At 35.0% G+C, this 21,599-nt stretch overlaps 1 protein-coding gene across 31 annotated transcripts in view; it reads left to right on the top strand.

The window, feature by feature from the left end:
* NRXN3 (neurexin 3) overlaps positions 1 to 21,599 on the top strand; it is a 1,299,896-nt gene that overhangs the window by 449,104 nt on the left and 829,193 nt on the right. For 27 of the 31 annotated variants that reach the window (XR_009621379.2, XR_015728807.1, XR_015728806.1 and 24 more), the window contains one exon: positions 1,709 to 1,735. The exons of the other annotated variants lie outside the window; for them this stretch is intronic. Coding sequence is in view for 24 of the 27 variants with exons in the window: in XM_060687369.2 (XP_060543352.2) it covers positions 1,709 to 1,735 (27 nt within the window). In the remaining 3 variants the exon portion in view is untranslated. The remainder of the gene's footprint in view (positions 1 to 1,708; positions 1,736 to 21,599) is intronic. 31 annotated transcript variants of the gene reach the window in all.

Raw genomic sequence — 21,599 nt, 5'->3', positions numbered from 1 at the left:
TAGCCACTCCTGTATGGTGTTTGTACTAAATGCTCAAGAGCTGTTTGCTCCCACTTTTCTGTTGCGGTTGACGACACATGACAAACCTAATCGCACGAAACCAAACCCATATTTTCTTAAGAGAAGAATATGCTGAAAAATACACTCTGTGGCATTATTACTTCTGGATGTTTTCTTTTTCCCTATCACTCAGATTTTTTTTTGTTTACTACCCCTCTTTTATAAATATTAATTTTATGATATTAATTAGACATGTTCCTTTTCTAATTTTACTTGGGAAAAATACCTCTAAGTTTAGCATAGCTAGCTTTAAATATTTTAGTTGAGCCAGAGGTCAACCTTGATTGACCCAATTTTTTGGCCAATGAACAGTGGAATCTTTTTAACATGATATAGTTGAATATATGGAGAAGTGGCTCTTAGCATTAACTGTGAGAAACAGTTTGTCACAGGATTACAATGGCAATATGTTGCAACACTTTTTTCAAATAATATATTCTCAGTCTAAGAATTAAAGAAGGTATCATGCTTCTAATCTTGTGCTCAAGTTTATGAAGCTTATGTTTTGCTCAGAAGAGTCTACTCCGATGAAATTATACTTTTTTGTTGGAATATTAATGAGTATTTAACAGGCACAAATAAATGCATGTGTCACTGTAGTCTTTTTTAATTTGTTTATGGTTTCTCCCACTTGTAGTTTCATATGAGTGAAGTGCAGGGGGTTGTCAAAGATAATCAGATCTGCCACTGCACTGCCTATTTCATCTTCTTCCGGAATGTTGTAGATGCTTCATTTAATTCTAATATTCAGGCAGCAAGGTGAAACAGGGCTCTGAAGGGCTGGCTGGCTGTTTTTGTATCAACTCTCTCCAACCAATAAAAAATATGAACTCTCCAAAATGCAGTGAAATCTGGGCTGGGCGTTCGTGCGGTTAGCAGTTTGCAAGTGGCCATTTTATGGTGACAAGGAGCAATATGTTATCCCTTTCTGCAGCATGAAAAGTTTTGGCAATATACATTTTTTCTGCAAAACATTTTAAGTTATCGCACAGGAAATCGTTCAGTATACATTGAAAGGGCTAAATATTGCATTACTAAATATTTGCAAGCTAAAGCCAGGAATGCATTTATATAGATACACTAACCATTCCAATGAAACATTGTAAAATTTGCTTTTAAGCATCCAAATGTGTAAAAGTATCCTAAAAGGACTAAAAATACGCACCATTTGGGAGAAAGCCTTGCATTTAATGGGAAAATGCCTGTGCTTTAATAACATGTAAACTTGTTTACCTAGTTTTTGATTAGAATCACTCAAGTATTTTTCAAATGTTTTTGAAGAAAGAAATTGCATTTTTACTTTTTCTTAAAAATGTATTGTCAAGGAAAGGTATATAATTTATAGTTCTTTTCTGCAAGTATCTCACATGTGTACACACTCACTCACACACACACACACACAAACACACACAAAACAGAAACACGTAAACAGAAGCAGGGAAATGGGAATAGTTTATGGTTCTGAGACTTTTGAAGTAAATAAGTACAGAGACATTCCTGTACTTCTATAGAATGTACATAAATATAAAATGGCCACATTTTTTTGCGTGTGTCTGTCCCCGGAAGGGTGGACTGATTGTTTTTGGATGTCTGCAGCTGTTACCTTGAAGGATGCAATTTCATCTTTCATTTATTTTTCCCCATCTAGACTGTATCAGGATAAACTGTAACGCCAGTAAGTTTTCCCTCAAGTTTCATTTTGTTCTATCTATATATGTCTATTTAAAAGAGATTAACATTATTTATTTGATGTTTTATAAACTATTCTTTCTTTTTATTAAAAATGTATTGGTAACAAGAACTTAGTAGATGTTGAAACAGTGTGCATTTGTATTGTTTGTAAGTGATGTATGTGTCTGAGAGAGATCTCTCTAGGGGCAAATGAATTATTTTATTCCCTGGCTTCACAGACAAGTGTCCAGGGAACAGGAAGAATTGAAAACATATTTCAGTAGCTTTCTGCTGTCTTGGGAAATATTCTTAAAGGCAGTCTTGATACTGCATAGAAATCACAGGTACTGTATACTCTTTTCTACTATATTTTCTTTTGAAAAGTATATAGTTTAGGTCATAATGGTGACTGCTTCATCTGATACTTTTTCAATATACATTTTTAAAAAAATATGCATGTAGAGGAAGATGCAAATCATGTTTTTAGGTGAGTAATACCATAGTTGAGCCAATCTTTATTGCTGATAGGCAAAGGCTCTTGCAAATGTTTTTGAAGAAAGAAGTTGCATTTGGACAACTCAATGCAACTTCTTTTTTCAAAAACATTGAGTTGCCTAAATGCAATTCAAAATCAAGAAAGTTTACTAACAATAAAACTAGTATTTAAAAATTAAAATTACAATACTAATAGAAGTTAGCAGTTAAGATGAAAAAAAAAAACCTTATATTTTTTCCATTTTAGGCAAAAGAATTGCCATAGGAAATAATTACTATTTTATAGTAATTAATTACTATTACCACAACAGGAAATAATTACTATTCGAAAACTTTTGGATGGATTGGGAAACTGCAACAACAAATAATGTAATACTAGCCGTTATATAATCTTTCTATTGTGGCCAGGATATTTGTTTTTCTCATTTACAGGTGTTAGAATTGTCCCAAAGAACATTTCATGAAGTGCCATGTGCAAAACATAATGAAGAATGTTTAGCCCAATTTTTAAGAAAGCTGCAAAGGCTGTCTTTCTGCAGACCTGATATTTTTATGCTAAACAAACACTGTTATACAAACCAAACAAAGTGGAAACTGCATTAATACACATTGTTTCCATAGTTTCTTCTATACTACTATACTATGTATTTTTATTCATTAGTGGATGAATTTTTAAGGATAATAGAAATCTCCTAGTAGCCCAAAGCTAAGGCTGGAGAAAAATAGAGTTAACAAAAGACTCTAGGCTGCAATTCTGTGCTTATTTCTGCTTAATTTTACTGGAATGATATGGAAGAATTCCACATCATTCTAGCTATGGAATGGGTGGATAGAAAGATAACACAATTTCATTATATTATATGTTACACTAAATCAAACTTCTTGAATGATATATGCTTAAGAATTCTATTTGCACAACTGCAAATTGCTTTTAACTTTTTTTTTTTTTTGCCATCCAGAGTCACTTTTTTGAGATGGGCAGCTATAGAAATGGAATGTATGAATAAATAAATAAATAAATAAATAAATAAAATTCCTATGACTGCCATTTTTTTTAAATAACTCTGTGTTGTGACAGCACATATTCAGAGATGACCAATCAACTGGAAAGTGTCCATTTTTGAATTTTTTCTGGCCATTATAAACAGTGATGGGAAGTTGGCAGTCCTGTTTTTTCCCAGCCTCTCTCCCAAAATTGAAATTTTAAAACTGAATTTTAAAAAGAACCCCATTGTGATGCAATTTATTAACTCTTTATGGATTTATGCATCCTAGCATCCTTTGCATTCCATATGATTATGGTGGTAGAATGTTATGAAAGATAAAAAGAATAGAGAGACAGAGTTCTTATTAAAAATATCAGTTTTGGAGGGCTGCTCTAAAACTTCAGTTCTGCCATCTTGATTTCAGCAACAAGAAGAGAAAGTTACTATTCCTTTAACTTTGTCCACATGATGCAGCTGACCTATGTGTTTGAAACAAAAATTAATGTTCTTTATTCCTGGCACAGGCTGGATTAGCTCGCTATTTTAATACATTACCAGCTAATATGCTTGGTAGGTATTCTAGGAATTACATACTAATAATCTGGGAGGGTTCTGGTAGACATTAGAAGCAGAAAGGTGTAAGTTATGTATGAAATAGTATGTAACTAATAGCTTCACCATTTGCCCTTCACCATATAAAATTATGATCAGTGAGTTTAAATTGGAAAAACTACTCCAGATGTTTGCAGCCTGTATGACCCCAAAGATCTGGTTCTCTTTATTCACAACTAGTTATATATATATACTTCGAAGCATGTCCACTGATGTACTGGACTCATATTACTTCAGAGTATTTAACCATTTCCCACTTTCCAGTTCCTATGGGGTATCTCCATCTGAGAGGAAAACTATTATTATAATATAGAGCAGGGCTGTCAAACCTGCTGTTGGCCAGATGCGTCATGTGCTGACCATGCCCACACCCAGTTTAGCGATGGGGGAAAAGTCCCGATATCTCATGAGATGCCCCTGTGACATCATGAGTTTGACACCCCTGATATAGGGATTGAAACTAAGATTTGGAAGCAAATTACTTTTCCTCATACAAATCCCCATTAATTTTTTTTAAAAAAAATATTTTTATTTTTATTGATTGATTCAATTCATTTGATTTGTATGGCTGTCTATCTCACCTAACTATGAAGCAATGGGGCAAAATACTTTTTCAATCAAATCTTTTGATCAAATAACTGTCTTCATAAATTTTTTGTTAATAATTATATACTATAGATGCATTTATATTTATTTAAGTGTCCTTCATATGCAAAGATTCTATACAGATAGTCCTTGACATACGATCACAATTGAGCATAAAATTTGCTAAACAAGACAGTTCCTAAGTGAGTTTTGCCCCATTTTATGACCTTTCTTGCCACTGTTGTTAAATGAATCACTGTGTTTGTTAAATGAAACTGGCTTCCCCATTGACTTTGCTTATCAGAAGGTCACAAAAGGTGATCACATGATCCCAGGACACTGCAACTGTCATAAAGATATGCCAGTTGTCAAAGCATTCAAATTTTGATCATGTGACCACAGGGAAACTGCAATGGTTGTAAGTGTGGAAAAAGGTCATAAGCCACTTTTTGTGTGCTGTTGTAACTTCAAACAGTCACTAAATGAATTATTGTAAGTCAAGGACCACTTGTATTAGCCTTGCATATATTGTTTCTCAGCCATCTTGAAAACCATTTATTATTTTTTAATATGTCTGTTAATATTAATATCTTTTTAAAATATCCACGCACATACTTGCTTCATTGTTAAATGCCTTTGGTCTCCATTATTCAATAGAAATAGATTCACATGAGGGACACTAACTTTGAAATATTAATTATACATTCTATATTCATTTAAAAAAAACACTTAGACATGTGTAGATAAAATGTCTGAAATGAATATTTTTTGAAAATCACAACTCGCTGTGAGAAAATATTAGAAAAGCCTCAGATCATTTTAATCTTTGATAATTTTCTCCCCACATATGCCATAAATAACCTTCAGGCAAGAGATTTCGGTATCAGATAATGCAGTCACTTTATTAACTGAGATTGTAACATATGATCTGTGCTATTAAAGAATAGCCAGAATCATCATTTTTTAAAAAGAAAATAATAACAGTCATAACAAAATTTCTGTTACAATGGCCATCAAGAGTACTGGCTGTTGCTCCAGGGCATGACAACAGGTAAGGTACTAATTTTGATTTCCATTATTCTATTCATAACTTGAAGAAAGTGAGTAATATGAATGTGCTCTTTTATATATTGGTGGTTTATGTTCTGTCAGAATGCCATTCAGGATTTTTCTTTCCCTACATGGCTGGCCTTTCTTCCTTTTTTGGGGGGGTGGGGGTGGGGTGGGGTATGTAATGAAAACAATGAAATAGAATTGAAACAAGTGTGTTTTACAAATAAAAAAAATATTGACCTACAAATATGAATATATTAAAGGTACATCACTTAAAAAAAAAACAAAATTTTTTTACTGGTTGTACTGTATACCAGACAGCTGAAATGCATAATATAAAATGTCAGTTTTCTTCCTTGAAAATTTACATAATACTGAAATCACTTTGCAACTAATAGCTTTTGAAATGACTGATTAAACATTAAAACAATATATGTTTAGAATATATCAGTCCTGTGCACTCATAACAAGGATTACATCTAAGTTTGAAAAAGCTTAGTTCTTAGTGAAGTAGTATTTGTCCTGTGTTTGCAAATACTTATGTGCAATGTCCTGTGATTTCATAATACTGAGCATTGTAACTTAATAGTAAATGTTTAAATCATTAAGTGGTTTGATTACTAAAGACCAATTTAGAGCAGAAATTGGGTTAAATTATATCTATGCAGACATATACACAAAGAGTCTGTATTCAAAGGTTATTCTCTAAATCAGTGGTCCCCAACCTTTTTATCGCCGCGGCCCGCTGAGCGCGCGCAGGGGTGGGGGCACGGCCCAGGAGCTTTTGCGCACGGCCCATTGCGCACGGCCCAGGAGCCTTTGCGCTGCAGCGTTCATGTCCCCCGGCCGCTGCGCGGCCCGGTGCCAGGTACTCCACGGCCCGGCACCGGTCCGCGGACCGGGGGTTGGGGACCACTGCTCTAAATCATTCCTACCAAATTAGCTTTTTCGTGGAAAAAGAAAAGCCTCCAAAATTCAGTTTCACAGAATTTGGTTACACAGATTTGCATCTGTGGAGACAGATTTTCAATGCAAATGCACTGAAGTTTAATAGCAATGGGATGTTGTTTTGTTTTGTTCATATTATACTTCAGAGATGGCCCAATAAAAAAAACATTGAGTTGTGTTTTCTTCTGTTCTTCTGATCTCTGTACAATTGTTAACTGTGTTGTTGTAGTGGTTTCTTTTTCTTTTTGAGTTTTATTGCACAAGGACCTAATTGTGAATAAGGTCAAATCAATTTTTGTATTTTTAATTATCTTTAGTATTCATAGAAGTAAATTACCATTTATTTTCTGTCATGAATATCCACAAGGGAACCATCAGTAAACATGACACAAGATGGGATTTTATCATGCTAATTTACTGTTACAACAGGAGGCATTTAGAAAAAGCATAGACTTGCCTTTAATTGCCTGATAAGGGCATTTTAGCATGCTGATGTCTTTCTGACTGGTGTAATGGGTGCATCTTCTTTTTATGAGAAAAAGCAGCTCTAAAAGATTGATGTACTCAGGTAAAGTAGACAGGGAATAAATTTCCAGCTGTCTTTCCAGATGGATCTTGCCAGTACAGTATTTAGTTGCTAAATATGTAATATATTAACATAGCATTCAGGATTGGACAAGAATGCATGAAGTATCATCAAGCTTTAATCATATTTCAGATAGATAGGTAGGTAGGTAAGTAGATAGAAATAGATAGCTAGATGATAGATATAGATAGCTAGGTGAATAGAATAGAATAGAATAGAATAGAATAGAATAGAATAGAATAGAATAGAATAGAATAGAATAGAATAGAATAGACCTTGTAGGTCATCTAGTGCAATCCCCTGTTCAAGCAGGAGACCCTATACTAGTGGTGGTGAATTTATGGCACATGTGCCAGAGGTGGCACTCAGATGCTCTCTGTGGGAATGCATATTGTTACCCCAGCCCAGCTCCATCATGTTTCTCTGTCACATTTCTCGCCATCATTTGCAGACAAACAAAAGTTTGTGGGACTAAAAAAAAGTTCACTCAATCAATTTCAACTTCTCATGAAAGAAAAATATCTCACAAAGTTGGCATTGATTGAGTGAACTTTTTTTTTGTCCCACAAACTTTTGTTTCCCTGCACATGATGGCGAGAAACATGACAGAGAAATGCGATGGAGCTGGAAATCAGGTAGACAAAGAAATGCTTGGCGGGGGGGGGGGGCATCTGGGTGGTGGTGGGTGGGGCAAGCTCTGCAGCACAGTGCTGCAATGGTGAAATGGGCAATGGAGTGGCCCTCCCCCTGCTGCTCCTCCTGCTTGGGGGAAGTGAGGGCATCTGGGCAGTGATGGTGGGTGGGGAAAGCTCCGTGGCATAGCACTGCAATGCCAAAATGGGAAATGGAGCAGCCGGTATGAGGTAAGGAAGAGGCCGCTTTCCGTCTCTTCTCCCTGTTCCTCCTCCATCCCTCGTACTGGCTGCTCCATTTCCCGTTTCTACATTGCAGCACAGTGCACAGGATTCACTTTGATAGCATGGGGGGATAATTTGCCTGGCCAAACTAATCCCGCAGTCTCCCCTACATTGGGCTGAGCTTCAATCAGGTTGGTCAGTCGGTCAGTGGCTCCATCGGCGGCAAACAAAACAGTCCCGTTGTGCCATGCCTCCTCCTTTCTCAAGGCGCGTCCAGCCTTTCTCTACCTTTCTTTCCCTCATGGATCACGGTGGACAAAAAAACAATAAAACTGCCCGCTATAGCCAAGCCCACTCCTGCTAAACAAGGAGTAGCCATGGTGGTGGAGTAGCGTAGGGTGGAGTATATATTGGTAACTACCCATGTTGTATTTTCCAGCCCTAGACAATCATAGTATTTGCAGAGTCCTTGGGAGAAAGGTATGATGGGGGGGGGAGAGAATAAGCATATTTCTTTATTGGAACCACTCATCAGACAAAGAAGCAGAACAAAAAAAAAAAGCTATCTGGTCTCCATACAGTGGATTCAAAGCATCCCTAACCTTGTCTTTTCCTGCAAGATACAGGCCATGTACCAATAGCTTTGTTCTGCCCCCTTTCTTGTTTTGAATTTCCTGTCCAAAGGTAATTGGATTTTTGGCTTGTAACCAAAGATATCTAGGCTAAGACTGTCCATTCTTCTGTCCGGATAGGACATTTTATGGTGATACAGTTTTCTTCCAGATAAATACTTGATGGGTATTTAGTTATCAGGAAGGCGATGTCTCTTTCAATAATAGAAATTAAAACTATTTTATTTTAACAAGAAAAGAAGTAAAAATACACAGAGAAAATTGGGATAAGAAAATGAAGAGAAAAACCAAGAAATGATATTACAAAAGTTTTTCTTTTTTATTGTTGCTAAAAGTAATATTTCAAAAGCAGGAAAAAAATGAAGGGTCATAAAAGTGCATTTATCACCTTTTTCTTAGAACAATTAGCTGAGCTCTGCCTTGTTTATCATTATTTTAGGTAGTAAAACCTCAGTATTCAGGTTAAATTGCTGTGTTGGCACTTTGCAATAAATAAGTGGGTTTTGGGTTGCAGTTTGGGCACTCGGTCTCTAAAAGGTTCGCCATTACTGCCCTATACCATTTTTGACATATCACTGTCAGTCTCTTCTTGAAAGCTTTCAGTGATGAAGCACCAACAACTTCTGAAGGCAAGCTGTTCCATTGGTTGATTATTCTCACTGTCAGAAAATTTCTCATTTCTAGGTTGAATCTCTCCTTGATCATTTTCTATCCATTATTCCATGTCTGGTCTTCAGGTGCTTTAGAAAATAGGTTAATCCCATCCTCTCTGTGACAGTCCCTCAAATATTGGAACACTGCAATCAGGTGACCTTCTCTTCACTAGATTAGCCATAGGCAGTTCCTAGATAGATAGATAGATAGATAGATAGATAGATAGATAGATAGATAGATAGATAGATAATAGAGCCTTTGAGTCAGTGTTGAACTCTGCCATCTGCATGGAGAAGTCCCTAAAGTTTTCTTAGCAAGGTCAGTGCCTCCTTCCTAAGGCTAGAGAGAAGAACTGACCCAAGGTCACCCAACAGCTTTCATACCTAACCAGTACTAGAACTTTCCAGCTCTTTTATGCAGGTGATTATAACATTCTAGATAGGAAGAAACTCTGCAGGGTATCCATTAGTTGACTACTGAATAAAAAGCCATTGAAGGGGAGCACTAACATTTGCCACATATATTTGTGCAGTTTTTACTGACCAAGAAGGATACCAGGATAATGCTTTTATTCCATGTAGAAAAACCATATAGCTATGTTCCCAAGCTTCAGATGAGATAAATACTATTAACATATCCTTTTCTATATTCTTCTATGAAAAATCAACATACTGGCACTGCAAGAAAGAAATAATCAAGCTAATTTTCTCCCAATGGCCTTGTTTGATTTTTGGCTTCTGGTCATCAGAGTAAATTATTCCATGTATACCAGTTTTGTTTTAAATTTATTGTCAACTGCTGCGTGCTGTAAAAAAAAGTTGAGCAACCATCATTTCATTAATAAATTAATAGAAATGTCTTCAAAGTAAACACAATTCCCATACCCCTTTTAAAATAATTAAATTAAGACCCTATTTTAAACCAGAAGCATACAGAAATAAGTACACTGTAACATATTTCACATGTAACATGTAATTTCACGAGAAGAGTACTCCACTCCTCTGCTCGTAACAAAATACCTTATGCCACTAGGCTTGAAATTTTAGGCTTGGACAACCTAGAACTACATCGCCTATGGTCCGACCTAAGCATAGTGCACAAAATTATCTGCTACAACATGCTAGCTGTCAATGACTACCTCAGCTTCAACTGCAATAGTACACGAGCACAAAATAGATGCAAAGTCAAGGTAAACCGCTCCAAACTCGATTGCAGAAAATACGACTTCAGAAACAGAGTGGTCAATGTCTGGAATACTCTATCTAACTCTGTTGTTACATCCTCAACCCGTCCGTAACTTTAACCTATTTAACCAATAGACCTAGTCTATTGTTGACCTCACCCCATTCTTAAGAGGCCTGTGAGGGGCGTGCATAAGCGCACCAGCATGCCTTCCGTCCTTGTCCTACTGTCCCCATTTATTTATACCCATTTCCTGTATTAATATCCATGTTTATACTTATTCCTGTTATCTCATACATGTTTGACAAACTAATTAACTAACTAAATAAAGATTATATAATTAAAAATTGATGATCTCTTTTCTGCTAGATATAAAACAGTGGAGAACTCTTTAAGAAAAGCTACATTTTCCCCTGATAGTGAAAAGCCAGCATCGGGGCATACATGGGTATGTGTGTGTGTAGCTGGGGTATTGCTTTTTCAAAAGTCCAGAGGACGCTGTAACCACACAAAGTACAAAGTTTTTTTTTTTCATGTGACCAATAGAAATGGATCTTTTTTTGTACTTTAGCTGGAAAGCTTTCCAAAATACTGATATGCCCTCAGAGAAATGTCAACCTTTTCAGTTACTGCATGCATGAATCAAAGGAAGGAAAGTGACACAAACCTTTTTTCCAACATAGTTCCCCCCCCCATTTTAATATTATATTGTTGTTCAAAGGTTGACAAGACGATTTATCTGCTGTTAAATATATATTTCACTGAACTAAAGCAGTCTTGCATTGAATGAACAAGTTCTTTCAATCGTTATTTGAAAAGACAGGTGTTCCTAAAATTTCAGGAGAAATAATTGCTTTCTTCCAGCTGTCTCTTTTTGAAAACATGCATTTTATGCAGTAGAATTTCACTAAGATATATCAATAGATTATTTTGGAAAGTTTGCTGGCAATCATCTCTATTCACCGCTTTACTATACAAGGTAAATATTATGCTGTACTATTTTTTTAAAAAATTAATATCTAGTTATGCAGCCAGGAATAAATACAACTGTAAAACAAAAACAATGCAGGGAACACTCTGTTTATGATACATTTATGCAACTTTTAAATATACATATCCATAGGAATCTTATAAAAGCAAATAGAATATCTTTTTTTCACTTCCAAGTAAATTTTAGTTTGTACATTTCAGTGTGGTGGAAAGGCTATTTTCTTGAAACTTAAATATAGGGATTTGATATGTATATAAAGCTATTTGTCTAATAATCTTCCCGATAGCACTATCCTGATGTTGATTTTCACATGAATCAAAGACTGGGGAATGTGTAAGTGTTCTGCTTCAATTATTGATATTTTCTTTCAGGTTTTTTTTCCTTACTCTGAATCAGTTCTAGTGCCTGAGAGATTTTCAATGGACATGATCTTTATTTGCTTGATATTCAAAGAAAGTTGGTTTGGTTCTCTTGTTTTATTTCTATAATGCTGGTTATTAGGGTATTCTTCAGTTTCTGTAGCCAACAGAGTAACATATCCATATCTCAGATTACTCCTTTCACCAGCTTCCAATTCTTCCAGACCTTTAGCACATATAATATATTGTGGGTATAGGTTGAGTAGGTTTGATGATAGAATGTAGCCTTGTCTGATTTCCCGGTGGTAAACTATTTAGTGCTACCAACTCTGTTCTCATTGTGGCTTCCAAATTATTGTAAATATTTCCTGTCCAAAGAAACATATGTTTTATGATACTTATGAAGTCTTGAAAAATCAGCATAATCACAAGTTTAGGAGTAATCTGTAAAACAGTAGTAGAACTCTTTGGTATTTTCTCACAGTTTCCATATTTTATTTCTACATCCTTTCTTTTTTAACATATCAGGAGAAGTCCTTTTTTGGTTTATGCCCTTCATTAGTCCTAGCATTGCTATAAATATGGTTTACTGATATGTACTGTTCTTGTTGACTAAGAATTTCCTCTTTCTATATCATATATATATATATATATATATATATATATATATATATATATATATATATATAACTGATTTTTTTATTTTTGTAAGCTTTTTGTGCTATCTTATTAGCTTCTTATATGTTGTTTTCCTGTTTCCCTATTGGAATTGGAATTTAGTGTTTGGTGTGTGTTTATATGGAATCCCATCTATTTTATGTTTTAATATGGAATACCTCTTATTATTGCTCTGAATATAATACAACTTGCTTTCTTGCAGTCCAAGTAAACATTTGACTGCATTCAGTTTTAGTTTCACTTACTATCAAGAATTTCTGTATAACATGATAATTTCTCTCAAAATGTTCATGAAAGCCATGAACTGAATTTTGTACTGAATCGTCCTTATTTGTTAGGATAACTCAAGCATATATGCTTGCCCTGTGTTCTCTTCCATCCTCTGAAGGAAAACATCATCAACAAGAAAATTTATGAATTTCTGGGAAGAGTCACCCTTGAGAGAATGTTTCACAACAGATGTCAGGATAATAAGAGGCCCTAATGCTACCGTTCTGCTTCTTTCTGAAAGATCACTAATTTGCTTTGGGAAAACATTATATCTGCATTGGGGTTTCAAAAATGAACAGCAACAGCAATAAACTTTTTATTCTACCTTCCATTTGTTTTAGAAGGTATCAACACTTTTTCAGCAAATTCATTCACTTTGATTTCTACAAAGATAATGGATATTTTTAAAACACAGTGCAATTCTTCTTCCCTTTCTGTTGCTTATCTTCTGTTGAATAAGTTGTATTCTGCAATTGTAATGTCCCAGTCATGAAGATCCTCTCAGCATTTGCAATTATACTTATTAAAACATATTGCTCCTCTGTAGTAATGATTCAAGCTCACCTTCCTTTTTACCCAGGTAATTACTCTTCATGATTATTCACTAAGTAGTTTAATAAGGCACAGAACAATTACTACTCCCATTTACTCTTGCAGTACACAAGCATGTATCTGAAGTTTCTACTTCTGGGTTTTTGACATATCGTATCTGATATGTTTTAGCCAAACACATCATTCCCAACTTTAATGGACTTGCATTCCATCTTGTTCTAACTTCTATGACTCCAGAAGCAAAATATCTTATATTGAAGTCATTTGTTTAACCATTAATTTATCTACACCATTTGGGGTGAGGGAATGGCTCTCTTCCCTGTCTAGAATTATGGATATGAACACCACCTAAACTTTCAGGTTTTTCAGCTTTTTGCTTTCAACGTCTAACTTCATGCAATGCCATTTGTGCCTGCATAGATGAGTAAAAGGGGATAACTGTCAGTAAATTTGAAAAGTCTTGACAACTGATCCAACATTCCATTAACTGATGTTCCTTGAATCATTATGTCATATTTCATGATCAGTGGGTTAAGCTGATGCATATTAGTTTCTTTAAAAAAGTCACCAGCAATGATAACTCTCATCTTTGTTGTCTTCCAAATAACAGTTGCACACCTTCTGCTTCTCAGAGCTCCAGCCTCTTGTCTTCTGTTCAACCCAATATTTTGTTTGTTTTTTGGATAATTGAGAGCCTATTTCTTCTGCAATGGCTTATTGCAGAGAGTTCAGTGGTGCAGAATCTCTTCTAAATCTCTGTCGGTTTTACCCATCAAGTTTGCTTCTTTTTATTTTATTTTCTTGGGAAATACTGCTTTTTAAAAAATCTTTGGCTGTTCATTTTGGTCTAATAAATCTTTTGTCTTTTTCTTTCAGCTGAGGTTGGACATCTTCAAGCCACTTTAACTGTTATAGATTTTCCCTTGCTGCCAATATCAGGTTGTTGTTTTTATTGTTATTTTTGGCTTTAGTTTAGTGTGACAACCTTGCCACTATTCCTTGTGTATCCAATCATACTTGCCCAATAAAGAATTCTATTATTCTATTCTATTCTATTCTATTCTATTCTATTCTATTCTATTCTATTCTATTCTATTCTATTCTATTCTATTCTATTCTGTTCATCAATGTGCAGTGTACACTCTGGAAACTGTGTTTATGTTAGTTTCTGTTGGGTCAATTTGGACTAACAGGGTAGGCAACCTCTGTGTCCTTTCAATTAAATAGTGCCATTTTCCTGGGTTCAAGAAACATACCTTAGACTACGTCTTAGAATAACTTTATTTTCAATTTAAATGTATACTAATCAGCATACATTAAAAGGAAATTCCGTTGCATACAACTCTCAAAGGGTCACCTCCTCCAATATATACTACATAAACATGACAAAAATATAAATAAATTAAAAAAAGATTATGCATATATCCACATACCCACATATATTTTTATGTGATGCAGAGAAACAACACAGTCTAGTTCTGATGTATATATGTACATGGCGAGAAAAATGAATCTTGTGAGTTTATCAGACGGATGGCATAGGGAGCAAATCTATTACAGAACCTGGTAGTCCTGCTAGAAATACTTTGAAACTTCCTCCCAGAAGGGAGCAACAGAAACAGACTGTAAAGTGGCTGTGTGGGGTCTCTAACAATGCTTTGAGCTCTAAGCACATTAAACACCTTCTCTGTCATGGTGCCTGCTCTCTGAAATGAAATTCCCCCTGAAATCTCTGTATCTGCCACCCTGGAGGCATTCCAGAAGACTTTAAGCAAAGAATAACTACATATGGCATTCATATCTCAAATAAGATTTATCAGACTAGAACATAATGGGATAAATATTACTATTGAGTAGGGAATCATGAGGAAAATATATATAATCACATAATCTCCTCACAGACACTTTTATAACTTAAAAATATTATATAATTAAGAGGCAGTGAAACTTGAATAAAAATATTTTCACTATTTGGATTTGCAATGCTGAAATAAGTAGATTTTATTCTTTTACAAATTTTTGATCTGCCATTCTCGGAGAATGAGGTTTATTAATCTTTACCTTTTGTACTATTTGCTATAATACCTTAATTTATTCTTCATATACAATTCCATACAATTCAATTTGTATTAATTCAGTCAATAACATTTATTCATGGCTATGTCATTTGGTGTATTTTTTTTGCCTGAGAATGGAAAAATTATTACAAAAGCCATTTTTATTATGATGAAATCTTACTTACTTATAATATATATAATATATTATATATATCAAATAAATCAGTGCATAACAATTGATACAGATTGAACATGGTGTGGCCTGTAAATATTATTATCCCACTCACTACAGAAATTTATAATTCTTTTATTGTCTTCCTGATATTTTAAATAATTCACCTTCTTAAGCACATACATAAAATTGTGCTGAAATGGACCAATACCTCACTGGTCACTATGAAAGGAATCAAGGGTTTATACCTATTTCAAGGAAACAGTCATAAATCATCCAATACTATCATACTTTACCCTTGTCCCTAAGCAAGGAATGGATGTCCTGTAGGTGAGATTACACTTACTCTTTAACTTTATTGAATGAGCATGGCACGAAACATACTTTATTTTACTTTATACCTGAAGGTATGAACAGAGAGACCACAGAGCATAAACTCCTAGGTCTGCCTTTTATTCTAGTATGATACAAAACTATCTATTAGGATGAACAGCAGTAGAGATTCTTCATGGAAAGCCAATTTTAGCCAATAATTGTAGACCAAGGTCTCGCATACCTTGGAGGCTAGCTCACTTTCTAAGCACAAAGAAGAGAACACGCACAGGGCACAGGGCACTGAGGAATGCAAAGCAAGCTTCTAAAGGATTGTGCATTAGAGATTTTAGCTCTTTTAAATTGACCTGAAACGGGACTGGAATTTGCTTGATCTCTCTCTCTCTCTCTCTTTTTTTTTTTACTTTTTTGAGAAGGGGCTGAGAGCTTTTAAAAATAAATTTAAATTAAATTAGAGTCTATACTTTGGTTATTTGTTGTTGAAATAGATCATTGCAATCTTATGTTCAGTTTCTGAAGATGTCCCTGCTCCCTAACATGAGATACTTATGATGATTATCTATCTCTATCTCTATCTCTCCATCCATCGTCCATCCATCTATCTATCTCATCACATTTTTGAATTGTCTATCTTCCTCAGAGGAACCCTTAGGCTGCCTATTCTTAATCCAAACCATGTATCCTCCAAAGCCTATTTTCCTTTGACCAAGGTGTAAGGAAAAAACTTGCTCAAACCCCAGCTGAGAATGGTTTTTTTCTGTCCTTTCGTGTATTTCCTTTCTCCTTAAAAAAAGAATCCTAAAGCAAATTCTTTCATGTAATTGAATGAGTAATGGTAAAGATGTATGTAAATGTTATTTTGCCTGCCTGTTCTTTTCTTTAACTTCAAAAACCAGGTTTGCTTTAAAATGTTTAACTGTAGCACAGAAGAATTCAGTGCTGTATTTCTAATGTATGCTTCATTTGCTTGATGCGGTAAATGAACTATTGGAAGGTTATAATTTAAATATTCACTGTCACTGAATAAACGGACAGTTTCATGCTAAGAACAGCTATTTTCTCAGATTGTTTAAAAAATAGAAAATAACAGTAATTGAGTGTTCTTCCACTTTTGTGATTTTAATTCAGTACTGAAACTGGTGAATCTGGTGATCTACTCTCTTAATTGAATGGAGCAGAAGTGTTTGCATTTAGGTTTTGTTCCAGGGTAAGGATTTTCTTAGAAAATGTATTGTCTTGTTGGCATAGCTGATTTTTGCCATTCCTTTAAATCTTCTTTTTTTATTTAGTTTTTTTTTAAAAAAAAATCTTCATCAGAAGCTGATTTATAGTCTACATTGTGCATTTATATTAAATACACATATGGCATTTGAATACTCATATGGCATTTATTACTTCATCTGCCTAAATTTGCAGCACTTCACAGAGAAAATTTAAAGAGATATCAGTATCATATGTTTAGATCAAATTTCTGTTTTTTACCATCTCTGGGACCAATATACTCTAAATCAGTTTTTCTTTACGTTGTATAGACTTCAACTCCCAGAATTCCCCAAGTAAGCCATGGGAGTTGAAGTCACACATCGAAAGTTGCCAAATTTGAGAAACACTGTTCTAAATGGAAACAATACTGCTAAAACAGTTCCCTTCCCCCATTTGAATAATGAGAAAGATTAAAACTTGTAAAATGATCTCTCTCTCTCTCTCTCTCTCTCTCTCTCTCTCTCTCTCTCTCTCTCTCTTCTCTCTCTCCCCCAAATAGACATTCCCAAATAAGAAAAGAACAAAGGGAAAGGCACACATTATTATTATTATTATTATTATTATTATTATTATTATTATTATTACTACTACTACTACTACTACTACTACTACTACTACTACTACTACTACTAGCTGTACCCGGCCAAGTGTTGCCATGGCTCAGTCTTGTGGGTATACAATATTTTTTTGACCGAGTGCCAATAATTTCTCTCTGTAGCTCAGGTCACGCCTACTTTGCCTCCGTCCCACCAGTCTTTTCACTCGGTCGATTGGATTCAGACCTGAGTTGCCTTTCTCTTCATTTCTTTTTGGACTTTAACGTCGCTTAATCAATTGCTTTCTTGGACTTTTACCTATTTGGTGCTTGTATTGGGAGAGCTGCGCGTTGTGTGAGTGGCGGAGGGCTCTGGCCGGGCTTCGCGGCAGTTGACATTTCCCACCATTTTGGTTGTGGGTTTGGTGGCAGCGGCACTGAGGGGAAAAGACCTGGCTCGCGCCTGCCATTGTAGTACTGCGACATTAAAGTCCAAAAAGAAATGTAGAGAAAGGCAACTGAGGTCTGAATCCAATCGACTGAGTGAAAAGACTGGTGGGCTCTGTGTATAGCGTATGTTGCTTTTATGTCCAACAGATGGTGCTGTTTTTCAAAAACATGTTTTTACCTGTCACAGGTGTGACATGTATATAATATAGGTATATTAAAAACACGTGTGTATTCGAATGCAATGTTGTGTCAAAATTTCAAAGCAATTGGTGAAGAACTTTTGGAGATTTAAGATTTTGAACAAACAAACATTTACATTTTTATTTATATAGATTATTATTATTATTATTACAATAACATTATAAAAGGTGCAGTAGATGCTCTGAGGATTGAAATGGGATCAATTTTTTTTTGTCAGAAAGCTAGAGCAGCCTTATTTAAAATAAAAGCAATGCAAAAAAAATGTTAACTCTGAATCATGCTCATTTTTTTTTTGAAAATGTACTACGAACCATTTTTATTATCGCTCATTCTTATTCTTAACAGTGGAAACAGGAAAAAATAATATATTTTTATCACTTTTCATGAAACCATTCAAAGACATTGAAATAATTCTATACTTATGCTACAAAATCAAACTTCAAACACAAAATGTTGGTCATTTTTACCATTTATCATTTTAGGTTATTATTTCTATTTCTGTCCAAACCTGGGCAAAATAAATTCTCTACTTGAGATAGTTGTTCTTATGAGGGGTGGAGGGCCTGGAGTTAAGTTGTGAATGTGTTCATCAGTGTCACATGTTGGCCAAGTGTCATATTCCACCACTTTTCTGGTATATGACCATTCTAGAATTGGAGACTTCAGAAGAGAATTCTACTATTGACCCAGGGATGTGGATTGATGGCAGTGAAGGGGAGATCATATCTCATTGACAAAAGATTGGGATTCAGTTGTAGATCAAATGAAATGAAATAAAATTATTTTATTACATCCATAAGGTCACTGATAACAAACTAGGAAAGAATAGGACAGCAATTTTTGCTGACAAAGTTGCTTAGCTGGAGCTAAACATCATTGAAGCAAAATATATCCTGTGCTTCATACTGGATAGCTCCTCTGCTAACCTGAATGGTTTACTTTTGATCTATAGAATACTTTGGTAAAGTGGATTTGCTCACATGGATTGTTAGCAAAAGGATTTCCAGATGAAGGTGAAGGACTTAATCTGGTTTTTAATCTTCTTCAACCCATGGATTTGCGGATTAGGACTGTGCTCTTAACTAAATATATTCTTAACCTACTTCCTTGCTTTTATCTGATTTCCTATAACTTGATATCATGAAAACCATGGCGTTTATCAGAGAGCAGAAAAAATGCAGTTAGCTTTATGAAACTGAATAAAGTACAAAGAATAGAGTTATTACCTTCTTCCTACTTCATCAGTGATGTATGTCATCTCTTCCTATCAATAATTCAAATAAATTCCATACAGAATTGAAAATCAAAATTATCACCTCAGTTAATTCAAAAGTAGATATGATAATGACTTAAGTATAGGTACCGTGTTTTCCCAAAAATAAGTATACTTATTATAGGTACCGTGTTTTCCCGAAAATAAGACCCTGTCTTATATTTTTTTGAACCCTGAAATAAGCACTTGGCCTTATTGCCATGTGCTCAAAAGCCCGATTGGGTTTATTATCAGGGGATGACTTATTTTGGCGGAAACAAGGCATAACACAATTTATACAGCTATATAGTGTATCTGTAGAATAGAATATTTAAGATATATTGAATTTAAATACACAGTTTTAACTTTAAGAGGACAGTGGAGTCAACTTTACTGAGCAATTAAAGATTGCAGTAGTTAGAGAATAGAAATGAAGTAAACATAGATATAATATCACAAAAGTACTTTCGTTTTTTCAAGCTATACAGCACTGAAAAGAATTGCAAGGATATTGTTTTATCAAACTCCAAATATGTTACCATGTAAAAGTGAAAGAGCTGTGATGAACTTTCTTCTTAAATTTCACTGTGACAAATAGATTTTAGTAACCATTGGGCAATATCCTTATATGATTACACATAAGAAAACAACACGTAAAAAGGAAAATATATGTGTCGCAGCATAATTTTGCAGGATCCAAACTGGGTCAGTTACTGGGATCAGAGGTTTTGTTTTGTGAGCTTTTGGACTTGGGCTGGAGCCCATCTTCAGGGAACATTTTTCTAGCCTGAATGTCTCAGAAGATGGGCTCTAGCATGAGTCCAAAAGCTCAGAAGACAAAACATCTGCTCCTGGTGACCGACTCAGATGGGATCCTGTGACATTTAAAAATTCAAAATTTAGATATAGAGTCTCAATAATTTGTCAAGTGTCAATCATTGGAAAAATGTATTGCTGAAGAGATTTGAAGAATGGAATTACTGCCTCTCATTTTGAATGGCCCATGATTCTCTTCCACTAACTCCATCAACCAACTCTTATTTTTTGTTTCAACAACTATATTTCTATATGTTTCTAAGGGCATATTGGCTCTACATACATATATCTTCAAGTACTTTTTTCTATTTTTATATTGCTTCCTTGTCTTGACATGTTGATCAGATGACACTCATTTATGAAGAAGCTCTAAATTGAAAGAGGCACTAATTGCATTCTCTTCTGCTTACCATACTCTCTCCAAAGTGTACTTTGATAATTGCTCACCCACTCGTTGCTTTTTTTAAAGCTATGAGTTGCATCTTAAACAGAATTATTTCCTCTCTGTACAAAGTAATTAGCACCTTGAAAGAGTATCCCATCTTCTTTGTACATCTTGCTTAGAATCTACATGTTTGCTCAAAAGTAAATTATACTGGATTCAGTGAACTTTCATATAATATTTCCATCCGATTATAGCATCAATTAAGACAGCGGTGCCCAACCTTTGTGGCTTGGCTCAGTAGGGGGAACAGAGGAACCTGGTCGCATGAGCAGCAGGCTGGTAGGTCAGCACACATGCACAACTCAGGGCAGACTGGCATGTACACGCATGCGTGTGCAGCTCAACTTGAACAAGTTTAGCTGCGTGCACATGTGCATGTGCACCGGCCTGCCACTTGGAGAAATCAAGGTGCACTGGTGCATGCCAGCCCACTGCTCACAGGGCCCAGTTCGGAGCAGGCCACGGCCCATTAGTGGGCTGTAGCCCGGGGATTGGGAGCCCTGATTTAAGATATCCACAATCAATATATTAATTTTTTTCATAATGAAATGTAATTTTCACTGTATTGTGATTCTTCTCAAGTTTTTGAAAAATAATTACTCTTAAAAAGATTGTAATGAGATTCTATGAGTGCTAATTTATATTTGACAGTGTTCCCATTAACAGCCACAATGGGATGATGAATTAGAATTGAATCTTTTAATCTTATGTATTATTACAGTATTTCCATCAGTTAACCATACAATCAAATTAGCAGAAACATGAGATTGGTGGAAAGTATTTAGCAGCCCTAAACCACAAATGAGTGGAGTGCTATTAATTACTTCTTTGCTGTTTATCATAGTCACTATAGACCACCATATCCACTTCCCTGATAAAAACGTCTGTTATCAGACTTCTGAAA

The sequence above is a fragment of the Pantherophis guttatus genome, chromosome 1, assembly GCF_059756535.1.
Source record: "Pantherophis guttatus breed Tessera chromosome 1, ASM5975653v1, whole genome shotgun sequence".
Taxonomy (NCBI): domain Eukaryota; kingdom Metazoa; phylum Chordata; class Lepidosauria; order Squamata; family Colubridae; genus Pantherophis; species Pantherophis guttatus.
The sequence above is the reverse complement of the archived record's forward strand: the minus strand, read 5'-3'. Positions and strand labels throughout refer to the sequence as shown.